The following is a 16,530-nucleotide window of genomic DNA, read 5'->3' on the forward strand; positions in this document are numbered from 1 at the left end:
AATCCCACTTCAGATACTTACTTATTAGTTGTATAACTTTGGCTAAGCCATTTATCCTTTGTCTGCCTCTTTTTCCTTATCAGATAAAAGGGAATAATAATAGCCCCCTGTTTCATTAGATTGTTGTAAGAATCAAATTAGATTATATATGTAAAGCACTGTCCAAACAGTTGCTATTATTATTAGGATGATGATGAACCCAGGTATTTCTGGTATCAAAACTAATTTTTTATCCACTTTGCTATCCTATATGAAACTTACAACTACAAGATAGAATAGTTGTGGCTAGATAGCAGTGATCAATAGGAGTCAACAATGTAATATGACAATAAAAAAAGTAAAAGCTATTAGTCCTTGGCTGCATTGCCAAAGCCTAGTGTCCAGGACAGGGAGACAGTAATACCATCATCTCAACCTATTCTGCTCTGGCTAGATCACATCTGAAGTATTGCTTTCAGTTATGACTGCCACATTTTAGGAAGGGCATTAATAAGCTGGATAGAGACTCTAATGGCGAATTATCTCAAGATGATTCTGTACATGTATTAGTTGAAGACACTAGGAATATTTATTTAACCTGAAGAAGAGAAGATTTAGAGAGCACATGATAATTGCCCAAATATTTTAGATTGATTGGACCTGAGGCCAGGAGCAGAACCAAGAGCCAATGGTCAAAGAGATGTATTTAAGATTAATGGAAAAAAGTTCTAATAATTAAAACTATCTTAATTAGAATAAGTAACCTGGAGAAGATAGTGAATCCTACATCATTAGAAGTTTTCAAGCAAAGACTAAAAAACCTTTTGAGAATTATGTCCTAGAAGATACTTCTTGTTTAGCCCTGAGTGAAATCAGTGGCTCTTAGATGCCTTCCAACTTGGAGATTAAATGATTTTGTAAGAAGTAAAAGTCAAGTGAACAAACATTTATTAAATGCCAACCCAATTCCAAGCACTGTGCTAAGCACTAGGGATATACAAAGAAAGATAAAAAGCAGTCTCTACTCTCAAGCAGAAATACATCATACAAGATACTCAAAGGATAAATTGGGGAAAACTAAAAGGAAGGCACTAATATTAAGGTAAATTACAAAAGGCTTCTGATAGAAGGTAGAACTTTATTTGTTTCTTAAAGAAATATGGGGAAGCTAAGAATGTAAAATTAAAGAAGGAAAGAGTTCTAGGAATGGAGTACAGCCAGTGAAAATACATGAGGAGAAAGAAAGGGAGAGAGAGACAAAGAGAGTATGCACATTGCATATGAAGAGGATCAAGAATGTCATTGTCAATGAATCCCAGATTACATATTGGGGAGGTGAAGGCATATGAAGTAAAGAAAGATAAGAAAAGGCCATCTTAAAAAGATTTTCAAAAATCAGAGGCCTTGTATATTTGATTCTTGACTTTATTGAATAAATGTATGATCTGTGCTTTAGGAAAATCATTTTGACAACTGAGTGCAAGAAAGACAAGAGTGAGAAGAGACTTGAGCCAAATAGGCTAACCAGAAGTCTGTTGTAAGATCTTTGCATTAAGATGGGTCTGCACTAGGATGATGGCAATGTTTGAGAAGAGACAGGGTTTGTATGAGAGATGAAATAAAAGGACTTTGCAACAGATTAGATATGGGGAATAAGAAAGAGAAGACAAGGATCCTTGGCCTCCAGCATTTCTAGGAGGATGGTGGTAGCTTTAGAAGTGAAAAGCAAGTTAAGAAGAAAGAAGGAAGATACTGAGTTCAGTTCTGGAAATGTTGAGTTTAAGATGTTTATAAGACATTTAGTCAAACAGCCAGTAGGCATCTGGAGATGTGATTCTGAAGATCAAGAAAAAGGGAGGTAAAAATATGTATAACCTGATTTCATGTATGAATAAAGATCTCAGATATAAATACTTTCTGGATATCTAAAAACTCTTCTCCCTAAAAAAATGTATGATTTTCCCACATTTTTTTAATAGAAGGAAAAAGAGACGGAAAAACTAAAATTTTGGCATAAAAGGGCCTGGTTCTGGTTCTAATCCTTTATCTCCCACTTTAAGTTTATTGAATTTAGTCATGTCACTTTTCTTTGGGCCTCAGTTTTCTCATCTATAAAATGAGGAACTTAAAATAGGTGACCTGAGCTCGCCTTCCCCACAGTGCTAAATTTTGATCTGACATTCAAAAGTAATCATACAGTCAAGATCCTTAATCTTTGTTCTTATGTTTTCTTAAGTTAAAAAGTTATGATTTATAATTGCCAACCAGTTCATAAGTCTCTCTTCGCTTCACTTTAATTCTGTTTACAAACTAAAAGATTTCCTTCCCATAAAAATAAACCTCTCGAGCAAACATTATAATTTCATTTCAAGGAAACATGCTCAGGGCTTTTAATTTTTTTCTCAAAATGAGGTTTTCATTCGTGTAGAAAGAATATCATACTAAAATTTATACAGAATCATTCTATTTACTTTTAACTTCCACCCAAAAACATATAACAATCTCTATAAGTAGTTTTTCTTAATAAATAATAGCAGTGATCACATTCATACTGTTAGGTGATTTTTGAGAGTCTCTAGAGACATTACGGCCCATTCAAAAGATCCCTGAAGAAACAAATGATACTTTATATCTTTGGGGAATCCACATTAAACCTAAACTGTCCTCAAAAGCAGTTAGAGCTCCAAAGAAGAATGTTTCTTCAGGTTTCATCAGATCAGGGATAAATGAGATTGAGTTGGTGCCCCTTAGAATAACCTTACCCTTCTCTATCCCCTTTGGCTGAGAGTGTTTGGAGGCTCCATCTAGTAATTAAAAGTGGGACAAGTGAGACCCTGACTATATAGTTTTCTGAGCTATCACTAGAAGTATTGTAGCAGAGACTAGACCAGATATTTCAAACTAAAGACCTCAAAATTCCCATAATGGGACCTGAGTCAGATTAAAATATAATTGAAAATTAACAAAATAAAAAATATGGTGGAATATTGGTAACATTCATTTGTAATTCTCTAAATCAGTATTCTGCCTACAAGTTTCTACTTGAGATTAACATCCCTGGCTTATATGATCATCCTACTTGAATATAATAAAAGGACTTCCTTCATTGATGGCTAAAAGATGAAACTACAATTGTAATGTCCTATGGTTCTATTCCCCACTCTCATAACTCTACCTTTACTTCTTACTCCTCACTACCACTACACTCTCACAAAAATAATTTTTCTTATGATTTGGTGGGGGGGTTTTAAATATTCTTTCAGGTTTTTGTCATTACAAAATAATGTTCTCTACAAAATTTTAGTAAGATGATTATTCTTATTTTAAAAGTAGAAAAGTGATCTGTGTCAACAGTAATTCTTTACTATCAAAATATACTCGTGTCACACAGTATTTTGAATTCTTTTTTTCTGGAGCGCTATTATATGAATTCTGGAAATCCAGAATAATATATTTTGGTTTTTCTGTGAGTACAGTCAAGCACAGAATAAGCTTTCGTGTTTTAATTCTGTCTCTATTTAAAAGAAAAGGGGGAGAGTGTAAAAAGGAAAGAAATCTAAACTAAAATTTGTTTACAACTACTCACCTTGTTAAATCTTATCTCTTTCCATGTGATCAATCAAAAAAAAGTACAGGAAAATACTGCAACACACACACACACACACACACTCTCATTTTGCAAAGATATCTTTGCCAATATTTTCTGTCCTTAGAAATTATGAAGAGGAAAAAGTAGCATTGAAAATAGTCCATAATGGCAAGGGAGAGGAGTGATTTTATTAAAAATGCACACTACAGATCTTGGGGCATCAGTATTCAAAGTATTAAATGGTTAAATATGGTATGGTAGAGGAATTCTTCTGGTAATATGACCTACCTATGTTATGGGAAAAACCTGGAAAATTTCTGTTTTCTATTTGAGGTTTCCTCAAGAGACAAGTATTGTGATCTTGCTTACTGGAGTCATTGGTGATATGAGTAGGGTGACTTATACACTGTACATATATGTGTCAGTCAGAGATGGATTGTCTATGAACAGTCAGAGTCCTTTGTGAATTCAGGTGGTTAGGAGAACTCTGATTAAGCCCTGCAAGTTTTGATCATTCCTGGTGCTTTAGCAAACTCCAATGACCATGTGTTCTTAATTACTGAGTGAACTGATCCACACTGAGGTTCCTTTACTAAGCCTCTATTTGAAACCAGAGTTTTAAAGGGGGCACTTCTCTTTTTCCTTGTCACATTTACTTCATATTTGAAAGTCCTAAGTCCCTAATCCTTTGCTGTCAAAATCATACAGATAGCAGCACCTTAAAGAGTCCACACTTCATATTCATCAACACTAAGCAATAGTAAATATTGCTATGGATGCTCTTCTCATCATCCTTTTCAGCTGCTTTTGTCTTACCCTGTCAGGTGCCCAGGTGCCAACATAAAAAAATGTGTGCCTTCTTCTCTCAGGGACCTGCCATCTATTATGTGACAGTCAAACAGATAACTAATTGATTATGTTTTCTTAAACTAAAAAGTTATGATTTATAATTTCCTGCTAGTTCATAAGTCCCTCTTTACTCAATCTTTACTTTAATTCTGTTATGCCACATGGGTAAGAGTGAATTTTAGTTGAAATGCTTTGGAGACCATGTTTTAAACCAAAAGACTCAGTGTAATCCCAGGAACATGGAGCAAGAGTGAGAAGTGGAAATTTTGTAAAGATTGAGTCTTATAAGACCCTTCAAGCTACAACAAGTCCATACCCCTGCATCAAATTAGTAATACCTAAATATTTAAAAAATAATCTAAAGCAGTGGTGTCAAATTCAAATATAAATGGTGCTATTAAACCATAAAGATTCTTCTGGGCTGCATATTAAATTAGAAAACTACACATTTACATATTTCTTTTTTATTAATACATGAATACATTTAAAATCATATATAAGAACTATGTTTTAATCTAGTTTGAGAGCTCTCTGGAGAGTTCGGGGCTACATAAAGTCCAGTGGCATATTTGTCGCTTCTGATCTAAAGCTTTTATATTAGTGTAATGCTGAAAAGGGGAGAAAAAATGTGTGTGTGTATAATTTATTTATTTATTCTGTAAGTATGTAGAGCTGGTAGATCTGCAAGCCAAATAAAAATGATTATCAAGCATTTACTAAGTTCCAAGTACTAAGAACCACTGCAAACAGAAAGACATGCCTTGGCTCAAAGAATTCACATTCTATTGTAAATTCTAATGGCTTGAGAAGATTAAAAGTAGAGACTATTGGAAATGAATATATGTGGGAGAGAAAATCCTGCAGGACAAAGTCAGAAGTGCAGCTCTACTATGGAATGAATTCTTTGATGGCCTGGGCTTCCTCCTTTAAATAGAGATTGAGGAACTAGCTAATCAATTTTAGGAACTAACTAAACCAATTAGTCTTGAGGAAATTTTCTGAGGCAGAGGGTACTTCCAATGTGATAAGTAGTCAGGGAATAAAATAAACTTTCAGAGGAAAAAGGGGCATATTTAATTCTCCAATAAATCAAAAGTTCGAGGTAGTACTTTCTAGAAATGTCCATTTTTAGATAATTGGAAGTAAATATCAGATTTAAAAGATGGTGTTTGAAATTGGGATTTAACTTTCTGGATCATAGCTTAAAATTTTAAAAATGACCAACTCCTGATCAAGGATGAAGTACACCTAACAAGAACTAGTAATAATACATTTGATACATTATAGTCTTACAAATCTAATTAAAAGGAAATTACCCTGAAAAATGAGAAGGAAAATTTTTCTGTACTTGTTCAACAGAATAGACACCATAAAGTGCAATTGTATCAAGAAAAGATTTCAGTAGAGATGTCCAAAAGTCCACAGTAATCATAGAAGGGGGAAAAAAAGAAATCATTAATAAATTCCATTGTCCCAGATGTCTTTACTCTAATAGAGTATGAGTAACAAACAAGTTGAACTAACATAGAAGAAGAAAACAAGAAAAGTTAACCTCTCTAATCTTGTAGGTATCACTGAGTATTATTAGGAATAGGATCCATGAATAGAATATGACCTTTATTGAAAAGAAACAAGTTTAGGCAGCATTGTGTATTGAAGTCAGCATTGTGTATTAATTTAACAAGAATCTTAAATAATGGAAGAGCAGATTTCAGACTGTTCTTCCAGAAAAAAAATTACCTAATATAACACACAAGGCACTCACTCACATGGAGGTCAATACAATATATCAATAATCAATACAAGGACATTCTCAAAGTCTTTGTGAAGAACTTTGGTATCAATTGGGAGACATGGGAGACATGCCTACATCAGAGAAAGTACTCTGTGCACAAAACAGAACTGCAGGAACTTTGTAAGCAAAGGCAGAATTACAGTAGTTCAAAAGAAAGGTGAGAGGTGCAAATTTAGAGATCTCTCCATTCCAAATTCATACAGCTATTTGTGCCTACCTGTGGTAGAGCCCTCTGAGCTCTATGGGCCTGATCAGCCATAGTCCAATACACTAGATTGACCCTACATAGTGATGTCATTTTTGTTTTCTTCAAGTCAAATGGCACCCACTTTATTTTCGGGTTCTTTATATACATGAGAATGTCTTTTTTATTTTTATTAGTGTACAAATGCAATATCATCTTTCAAAATAAAAAAAATCTGGGAAGAATAACTAATAAATGGATAGAAAACTATCTTGATAGACTTGATCCTTGAGCTGGGATGAAATTTAGTTGACTGATTTTTAAGTCTTACACTTGGGTTAAAAAAATCAATTTCACAACATAGTAGAAGGAGGAAACATGACTAGACAATACTTTATCTTTAAAAGAAATGAAGAATTTCATGGACTTTTCAGTGTGAATTAATAATGTGATATGATAGCTCGTAATGCAATCTTAGGCTACATTAATAGAGGCACAGTGTTGAAGATTAAGTAGTTTATAACTATCTTCAAGTATTTGAAGGACTGACACATGGAAGAATTAAAATTTGTTTTTCTTTTCTTTCTTTCTTTTTCTTTTTCCTTATAAGTCATAACCATTAAGCAATGAATTAAAATTGCAAAGAGGCAAATGTAGGAACATTTTTCTAAAATGAAAGTTATTTTAAAATGGAATGGGCTTACTCTCCATCAAGAAACATCAACATATAAAGATTATCTTTCTAATTATCAGAAATGCTGGCAGACATAAACTTATTTAGTCTTTCTGCATCTGAACCCTAATATACATCCAGTAGCCTAGATTTGTCTGGTTTGAATAAGAATCCACTGATAGAGTCATATGAATTCAAATTCACACTAATCAAAGCCCTAATTATGTTAAAAAAAAAATTAGTTCTAGCCAAATGGAACTATGAAGTAAAAATTCTAATAATCTACTCATTAGATTCATCATTCACATTAATCATGCCCTACCTGTACAATAAAATTATTGCTTTATAAGTTTGGTTTCATAGAAATATTTTTCTGACATTAGAATAATTAAAATTCTTTAGCAAAGAGCTATTGCTGTAGATGAACATTGCTTTCAATACTTAACAACTAGGATTTTACATTAGTCCCCTGCCTTGCAAGTTTGTATCTTATACATGGTAAACACTCAAATATTTGTTACATCGTGTTTGAAGTAAATAGAGAAATCAGCAAGACATTGTATTGAGAATGTTTTTCCCTTAAATCTAACTAACTAGAAACTAAGCTATGAGACATCTCAAAAAATAATGGCCAGGTTAGAATTGGAACTTGAGACAGATATTGGAAAAATCCTCCAGCTTTTAATGCATAAATCTGTATGATGGCATTCCATAATCAGAGATGACATTGCTATTTGTATTACTCCCACATGTGTGAATTTGGCTGACATTTTATGAACGATCCCTGTCATAGCATGCTTATTTATAAGGTAGATAGGGACACTCTCAGCAACCATTCCCTAGAGTGAACTTTGATTGTTTCTGGCTACTCCTTTAGGCTATCAGTCAGTGAAAGGCTATTTATCTTTCAACTAACCTTTTGATAGGTTTTTTTTTTTTTCCCTGCCTTTTTCTGTTGACCTTTCCCATGTATTGAAATTCATTGTTACAAAGAAAAAATAGAAAAATGCAATTAAATTCTTCTCAGGTCTAGGGACTAGATTATATCCAGGACACTATTAATGAAAGTTAAAATGGTATTACTATTAATTTATTACATGTAATTATCTTTTTTCCCCTATTTTGGTGCCTTATAACCTTCTTTAAAACATCTTAAAGTTGAAAACTCTTATGATAGGGTTAATGTGAAGCTAAAAGTCTTCCTAGCCATCAACTAACAGGATATGGTAAATTTATTTTTTTAATTAAAAAAAGTCTTTGTTATTAATCACAGATGTTGAAGACTTGGGAAGTAAGGGCTGGGAGTAGGGGGAAAAAATCTCCCTTCCTCCAATAGCTTAAGAATTTTTGTGTACATTCTCTGAAACCTTATCCTTCAGGGCTTGAAGGGCAGGGATCCCTGCTGCTTGTCCTTTTTCCTTATTCTTTTCCTCTTTCTTTCTTTTTTACAGTAGAATCCTAGCATGGTCTTCTTATGAACTCTAAAAATGGTCTGTTTGGCTTAGTATGGATTTTAACTGAAGCTCTTGAGATTTCATGTAGATCAGCATTTTGGAATAAAATTACTTTATCATGTGCACACCTGGGTAATTTTAGAAACAAGGATGAAATTCTGAGATTTATTTTGTCATTCATATGGGACATAACTTAAAATTATTAGTCAGAATGATGATTTAGGAGAGGCGAATCAATAATGACTCAAACTCAAACATCCTGCTTGTCAAAAAATTCTGCCAAGTTTTGAAATTAGTCTAAATTGTACCTTTCCTCTTTCTGTTTTTGAGGTCAATGGAATGCAATATTGGTAGTTAATTTTTTGTTTTACCTTAAACTCACTCACTCTCTCTCTCTCTCTCATACTCAGAGGAAATCAGCTTATAGAACCTATAAATTTAAAACGGAAAGGATGAAAACTGAGTGAATATTCATAACTGTGATTTCCTAACTAATGTCTGAGCCTTCTGTGAGCATACTTAATGAATTTAAGGTATATAATGCAAATGAGCTCACAAAGCTCTCTAAAGAATCAAAAATAAAATCTAGGTTTTATGCCCAGCCTATTAAACCATACTGCCCAATTCCTGTTTCCCAGAACCCCATGCAACAGAGTTTAAAGACAGGGACGGGAAGCTGGGGAGAAGAGGAGAGTAGAAGAACTTGTCTCATATATAATCTTGAGTTTTTGGAAAGTGAAAAAAAATTTCTCATCCTAGAAATATTTGAATTGACACAAATAGACACTTTGATTGGTATCTTGTTTTCTAGCTTGTAAGCATCTTTGTCATATCAATCCCAAATATGTATATAGTGCCTTGTACCAGCTTAGAGGCAGCAAGATGGCACAATGGATAGAGCACTAGAGGTCCTGAAATCAAGTAGACCTGAATTCAAATTTGGCTTCAAATCTTTAATATCTGTGTGACTCTGAAGGAAATAGCAAATCACTCCAATATCTGTGCCAAGAAAACTGTATAGCCAGTATTGGCTTGTTGTAGTCCATGAGGTCATGAAGAGTCATATGGCTGAAGAACTGAAATAGCCATAGGGAATACCCCTTTCTTGTGGTGGTCAACTGTCAAATTGTGGCATGTTAGATTGAGAGCTAAGAAAAGAAATGTTTACTTCTTATGCCAAATTAACCTCTCTCCAAGTTCTCCATATTTTTTCCTTTATGTAACAATGAATTTTTCTCAAGAAGAAAAAAAATGAGGAAACTTTTATCTCATCCCAACTTTGTAATTATCCATAGCTGATAGATTCTTTTTTAACCATAAGTATACCAATAAAGTAAACCGATGTAGTATGTCCACTTATTGTAATTTAATTTAAAAAGTACCACATGGGAACCAAAACAGCAAAACATTTCATTTAGCATTACAATACCCCCTGATCACATATGTTCAATCAACAGCTCTAGTGAACCACTGACCTTGAACAGAATAGTGCCATTTCTAGTAATGTGGTGAAATGTTTAAGGCCATGAATATGTTTACTATACTTGACCTGCCAGATGAAGAGGAAATGTCTCAGGAACATACCTCCTGAAGGTCAGAGAACAAAAGCATACACAACTGAGAAGGAATGTGTATAATTTCTTTTAGTTAATGTACCAATTGAAATAAGCCATATTAGCACCCTTCCCATATAAGGCTAGGCTAAAGACTTCTATAAGTATTTCTTTTGTTTTTCATTTTGTATTGTATCTACATCCAAATTGACTGCAGAATGATATAAATCCATTTGGAATTAGGGTAAGATGATTATGGGTCTTGACAAAGAAGCAGAATCACAATTCACTCTTTGTTCCAAAGAACTTCCACTCCTCTCTCCACCTACAAAGTCTGACTGTTGAAAATGGTTTTATGTCCATGTTGAGGTCAACTTTATCTCTATCATTGAAGTTCTATAGAACTCTGTTCTGACAACAAAAAAACCTGAATTTAATTAATGGGACATTGAAATTAATATTTGGCATTGATTTCAAACTTAGAGATAGTGGTTGTTATTCTAGTTTTATAAACTATGTAAATAGTCATCATAAGATTACAGTTAACTTTTTGATTGCTTAGACAATTGGGATGGCTTTCATTAAGAACTTATTCCAGTACTTCTTCATGGAATGTAGGTAAACCAAGGTTCCTGAAAGTATATGGCAGAGCATAAGGAAAGGGGAAGGGAACTAGCATTTATTAAGTGCCTCCTATGTGCCAGGTACTATGATATAATAGAAGCTAAATATAGCATTTTAAGATTTTCAAAGTCCTTTACATTTATTATCTCCTTTGAATATAATAATAATCTTGTAAGGCTAGAGCTATTATTAATTCCCCATTTACTTATGTATCATAATTGTATATGTTATTAATATATTATATTATTATTTATAATTAAGAGATAATAATAGCTCTTATTTCTCATGATTCTTGTGAGGATCAAATGACATAATAATTGTAGAGCACTTAGTACAATTCCTGGTATATAGTAGGTGCTATATTATTTAATATCATTATATGATATATAATGATATCTAAATGGCTCAATTCGTCTATTTGCAAATCTTTGGTGATTCCTTACTGCTTCTAGGACAAAATATAAAAATTTGTATTCCAGTTTTTAAAGTTTCACAAAATCTGATTACTTTCCATTTCATTTCCTCTTGCTCCCCTTTTTATACAGTTTTTTTATTCCAAACAAAATGCCTACTTTCACTTCCTAGGCAAAATATCCAATCTTCCACCTCCATGATTAGCATTGTCTGTACTCCATTTGTGGAATGGACTTCTCTCTCATTTCCTAGCTTCATTTTTCTTCCTTAAAAGCACAGCTTAGTTGCCACACAGAACCTTTCTAGATTTTCCCTCATTCCCAACTGCTCATGTTGAAATCACTTTGTATTTATAAATAAAATTTTCATTAATTAACTTGTGTGCATACTGTGTCTCCTTCCCGCCCCCAATAGCATGTAAATCCCTTAAGGAAGAGACTGTTTCATTTTTTTTTTCTTATCTGAATAATGCCTAACACAACTGTACTTTACACTTAATAGATGTTTAGAAAATGTTGTTGAAATATCAAGTAACATAGAATTCAGATGATTAAATATGTTCTGAAAAGAATGCATGAATAACAATTATTTTGACATTAGTTGAAAGCCAGATACACTGATGCATAAATAGTTTATTTTTAGCTAACTTTTGTTTATTTCATTCCCAGTTCCTTTGAGACTCAGCTCAATCGCCATCTCCTTTTTTTGACTTTCTTCCCATTTAAAAAAAAAAAAAAAGATGGGATCCTTTCTTTCTCTGAATATACATATTTGACTTTTAATATGACATTTTTCACATTCTGTCTGGTACAATTATTTTTGTGTTTATCAGTGCTTTTTACCTAGTCTTCTCTGTAAATGCTCTTTGAATAAATTAATGAATGAATGTTCAGTTTACTATTTAGATCACTGAAATACTTCATCCCCCCCCCCCATTTTAATTGCCATTGCATTTGATAAAACAAATTTCTAGATGTTGGAATATTTTTGTAAGATCTGACTTTTTTTCTGTTTAATGATGAAAAGAAGTTGCAGCTTGTCTAAACATGACATGGGTCTTGAAATCCAACCTGGCTTTCAGTTATCCATATTCCTAGAAAATGAAGAGAACCTCTACATGAATTGTTAATGGAGTCTGGGAAAAAGCTAGATTTTTAAGCTTAATGGTAATCATCCTTAAAATACATCATCTGTTTATAGAAAATTATACTCTTTGCTGATGAATACTTCACTACTTGATACTTCATAGATTGCACAAAAAGGAGGAACCATTGTGTAGTCCCAGTGTCTGGAATGTTGGTGGGAAAGTGCTGTTGGTTCTATGTACATGTAATCACTAGATTGGAGAGGGATTAACTCTCTTGCTTTTTCATTGAAGAAGAAAAAGGCCTCCAGTGCAGCAGAAGTAAATACATCTAATCCAAGTATTGGTGTAAAGGACTACTTTAAAAGACCATTAAATGTGTCTATTTTTTTTTTTTTTAAGATTTAGAAAAGATTAAAGAGGAAACATAGGTAATGATTTTTATTCTTCTTCACTGCCTAAGACAAATAAAGCAAAATATTTTATTCTGTTTAAACTGTGGCTAAAACCCACAGCCATTAATTAGTGAAAGAGGCATTTTGAGCTTCTTATTTTCAAATTACAAACCAACCATGTAGAACCTCATTGACTTTGTGGTGTATCAGGTACATTTAGGGAATTTCTCGGCTGAAAAGTCATTAGGTTATGGACTAATGATAACAGGCCACAATTAACTTGAGGTGAGAATACTTCTATGAGACAGTATTCTTGCACCAAGGGTAAATTATCTAATAGTTTCTTGTTTTCGCAAGCTTTTTTGTTTGTTTTCTTGGTTTTATGTTTTTGTTTTTTGAAGATTGGTAGCTTCTTGAGAAGGGTATTTTTCATTGCTGAGATGTTGGTTTCACAAGATTTTTTTCTTACTTTCTACAAACTCTGATATGAATTAAAACAAAGGCACTATAGTACAGAAGAAAGAGCACTCGCTATCTTATCTGTCTCTGGATTTGGAAGACTTGGGGTTAAATGCCACCTTTGATACTACATATGCGAATTTGGACAAACCACTTAATATTCCTGAGCCTCAGTTTCTTTAACTGTAAAATTAGAGTTGTCCTATAAACCTGTGATTTCTATGTTGTATGTGTTGAACCTGTACAATATAGATTAGTTTCATCAGAACATAGGGTTAATTAATAAAGCCACGCCATTTAGCTTCCCTTTGTTTCATAGACATTGGCTGCTAAAACTTAATTATTTAGTAACTTTTAAAATTCTGTTGGTCACAAAGGAAACTGAGTCTAATAGAATAAATCAAATCCCACTCCTAACCTCACTTCCTATTGAAGGTAAGTGTGCCATATTGATGATGAGTCACTTAGCTACTAAAATCTTTAATTCAAGAAAACTCTTTTCTTCAACTAAGTCAAAGTGGACTATGTATTGTTTGTGACGGTTTATTTTTTTTTTCAGCTATTTTCTTTTCATTACTATATGTTGCAATGAAACTAGGCAGACCGAGGGTATAATAAATGGGCTTGTAATATCCCTATGACTATCATTGTTAATTATCAGTTGAGTATATATTCTTTTGTTGTTCACACTTTTAAGTTAGGAAAAAGACAAGTTCCTTAGAATGTTTTTTTTTAATTATGTGAAAATAATATCTCGTTTTTCCTTATAATGTTTTCTTCTCAAATAGTATTTGGTTTGAACTTTTTTTTTTCTTTCTAAGACTTTGTTGCACCATGATCTTCTGGATGTTTCACTAAAACCCCGACTTTTTCTTTTGTCCTTTCAGACTCTCTTTCTGTCTCCAGTAATGATGCCAGCCCGCCTGCTTCTGTCACATCACTTCAACCTCATATGATTGGGGCACAGAGTTCTCCAGGTCCCAAGCGTCCAGGTAACACCCTGAGGAAGTGGCTCACCAGCCCTGTGAGGCGTCTCAGCAGTGGGAAGGCAGATGGGCACGTGAAAAAGCTTGCCCATAAGCATAAGAAGAGCAGAGAAGTCCGAAAGAGCGCAGATGCTGGCTCTCAGAAAGATTCGGATGATAGTGCTGCTACTCCGCAGGATGAGACAATAGAAGAGGTCAGTATCCTCCGATGAGCTACAAACTCAGATACCAGACTGTACTCAGATACAAACCACCAGCATTAAGAAAATTAAAAGGCCTGTGTCCTTAGATTTTTATATAAAATTTCATGTTCAAATGTTTGCCTCATGGTTAAATTAATTTGATTTTCTTCCCCTTTACATAATAGTACTTAGATCCCTTATTCCTACTGATTTTTGCTTAGAAAAGTAAGCTAGTGCAGAATGACAAAGAGCATCAGAGCAGTTCATCATGTTCACACCCATTTACATGATTTTTGCTGACAATCAGAGAGGCTGAGCAACTTGGCCTAATATATACAATAGCCACCATATGTCTACCTAAGTAATCATATTAAATAGTGGTGTATTTCAGGCCTTTTTGTCTTGTATTTAGCACACAGACAGTGCTAGAAGTTGCCACTCAATCTTGTAGAACGTTTGTCATTCCTTTAGCATTTATCATGTTTCTGGATTCCACATAGCACTACTACATGCTGCCAGAATTTTTCAAATAAAGTACTAGGTTTTGATTGCTTTGTTTTTTCACTCTTAATGGAAAGGATGTATGGAGTGTTTTTTCTTCTTCCTGTTTTTTTTTTTTCCCTTCAATTTATATACTATCCTATGAAGAGAAATATCAGATTAGTTTTCTATGCTAGCCCAATTGCAAACACTACATCATTCCCCTTTATGAGAAATAAACATACTTAAGTAAGTCGGGAGATTTCTCATTTCCCTTCCTCCTGAAAACCAGGAAACTCCACAGGAAAGAACAGTTAATACCTATTTAATCTAGCCCTGCCATCCTCAGCATTGGTGGCATCAGTACTCCCTGCCTTGGGAAATGTTGTCATGGACAAAAGGATAATAATTATTATATGTGGTTTCCCAAATCCCTCATAAGCTTTAATGAAGAGGAAAGGATATAAGGGATGTATCATTTAATTTCTTTTGTGCATATGTACTTTCTGCTGTAGATTTTTCCTCTGTATGTAATTACATCATTGACTTTGAATAGTGCTTGTGTTTCTTTAAATACATGTGTGTCTTATAAATTCACTTACCAATTATGTCTGCTTAGTAGCCTCTGAAGTCCTAATTTTGCTAAGTTTAAATCAGTGATAAAGATTGTGATACATAATTCATATTCTCACTATGTAACCTTGACTCTATTTTTCTCTTCTCTAGACAAGAAAATTTCCATGAAATTTTGTCCTAATAAGAATGATCTTTGGACTTTGTTATACATAGCATGAAAAACCCAGTGAGACCATTTGATTGCTATATCAAGTGCTTTTGCTTAATAGATTTTTTTTAATGGCAATATATTATTTGCAGGCAAGAGCAGAATTTGGGGAAATTGACTGATAAGACCAAGCAGTATGTACTAAAAAAGAGAAAGGACTAGAGACCACTTGATTGCTTCTTCCCTTTTGTAAGAGGGTGAACAAGACACTGAATATCTGGATTGAAGGAAAAGGACAAAAAGTTACTGTTGAGACTCTGTAGCTGCATTTCTTCTAGATTTCTTTTCTCTGACTTTCTGCCTTGTTCCACTCTTTCCATGTGACTCTTGGGCATTCATCAAGGATTAACTGATGATGACAGAATTGGCCCAAAAGGTCATGAAGCTTTTTTCCCATTTTCTTGCAGAGAGGTCGGAATGAGGGGCTAAGCAGTGGTACACTCTCCAAGTCCTCCTCTTCAGGAATGCAGAGTTGTGGGGAAGAAGAAGGGGAAGAAGGTGCAGATTCAGTTCCCCTTCCACCACCAATGGCAATTCAGCAGCACAGCCTCCTGCAGCCAGACTCCCAGGATGATAAGGTAAAAGATGAAAGGGTGTTACCCCGGCAGTCAGGTTTTAGGACCATAATATCTGAGTTGGGATAGGATTTTGCAGAGGGATTGTGGGTGAAGTCACTCAGTCAGACAAAAGACTAGATTGGGCAGTGCATGAAAGAAATCCATGCAAATTGCAGCTATTCCAGACATGCATAGGTTATTTTCCCCATTGAGAAATAGACACTAATTATATACCTACGAAAACTTCACATTTGAAATAGGAAGCAGCATATACACTTTTAATGCTGACCTCTATAGGTTATCTATTTCAAATTTCAGGTATAGACGCTTGCCTTGTAGATTAAACTAATTAAATTCTCTTCCCCTATATATATCTATATAGAAATTTAAAATCATCTTTCCCTTATGTTTCTACTGGTCTCTTAGAGAGACAGATTGTTACACTGTAGACAAATTAAGGATTTTTATAGGTTTTTGATTTACTGTCGT

At 33.8% G+C, this 16,530-nt stretch overlaps 1 protein-coding gene across 6 annotated transcripts in view; it reads left to right on the forward strand.

Annotated features, from left to right (window-relative positions):
• TRIO (trio Rho guanine nucleotide exchange factor) overlaps window positions 1–16,530 on the forward strand; it is a 276,800-nt gene that overhangs the window by 216,315 nt on the left and 43,955 nt on the right. For all 6 annotated transcript variants that reach the window (XM_031946133.1, XM_031946134.1, XM_031946135.1 and 3 more), the window contains 2 exons: window positions 13,940–14,232; window positions 15,892–16,062. In XM_031946133.1, coding sequence (XP_031801993.1) covers window positions 13,940–14,232; window positions 15,892–16,062 — 464 coding nt within the window. The remainder of the gene's footprint in view (window positions 1–13,939; window positions 14,233–15,891; window positions 16,063–16,530) is intronic.

The sequence above is a fragment of the Sarcophilus harrisii genome, chromosome 1 (genome assembly GCF_902635505.1).
Source record: "Sarcophilus harrisii chromosome 1, mSarHar1.11, whole genome shotgun sequence".
Lineage (NCBI taxonomy): Eukaryota > Metazoa > Chordata > Mammalia > Dasyuromorphia > Dasyuridae > Sarcophilus > Sarcophilus harrisii.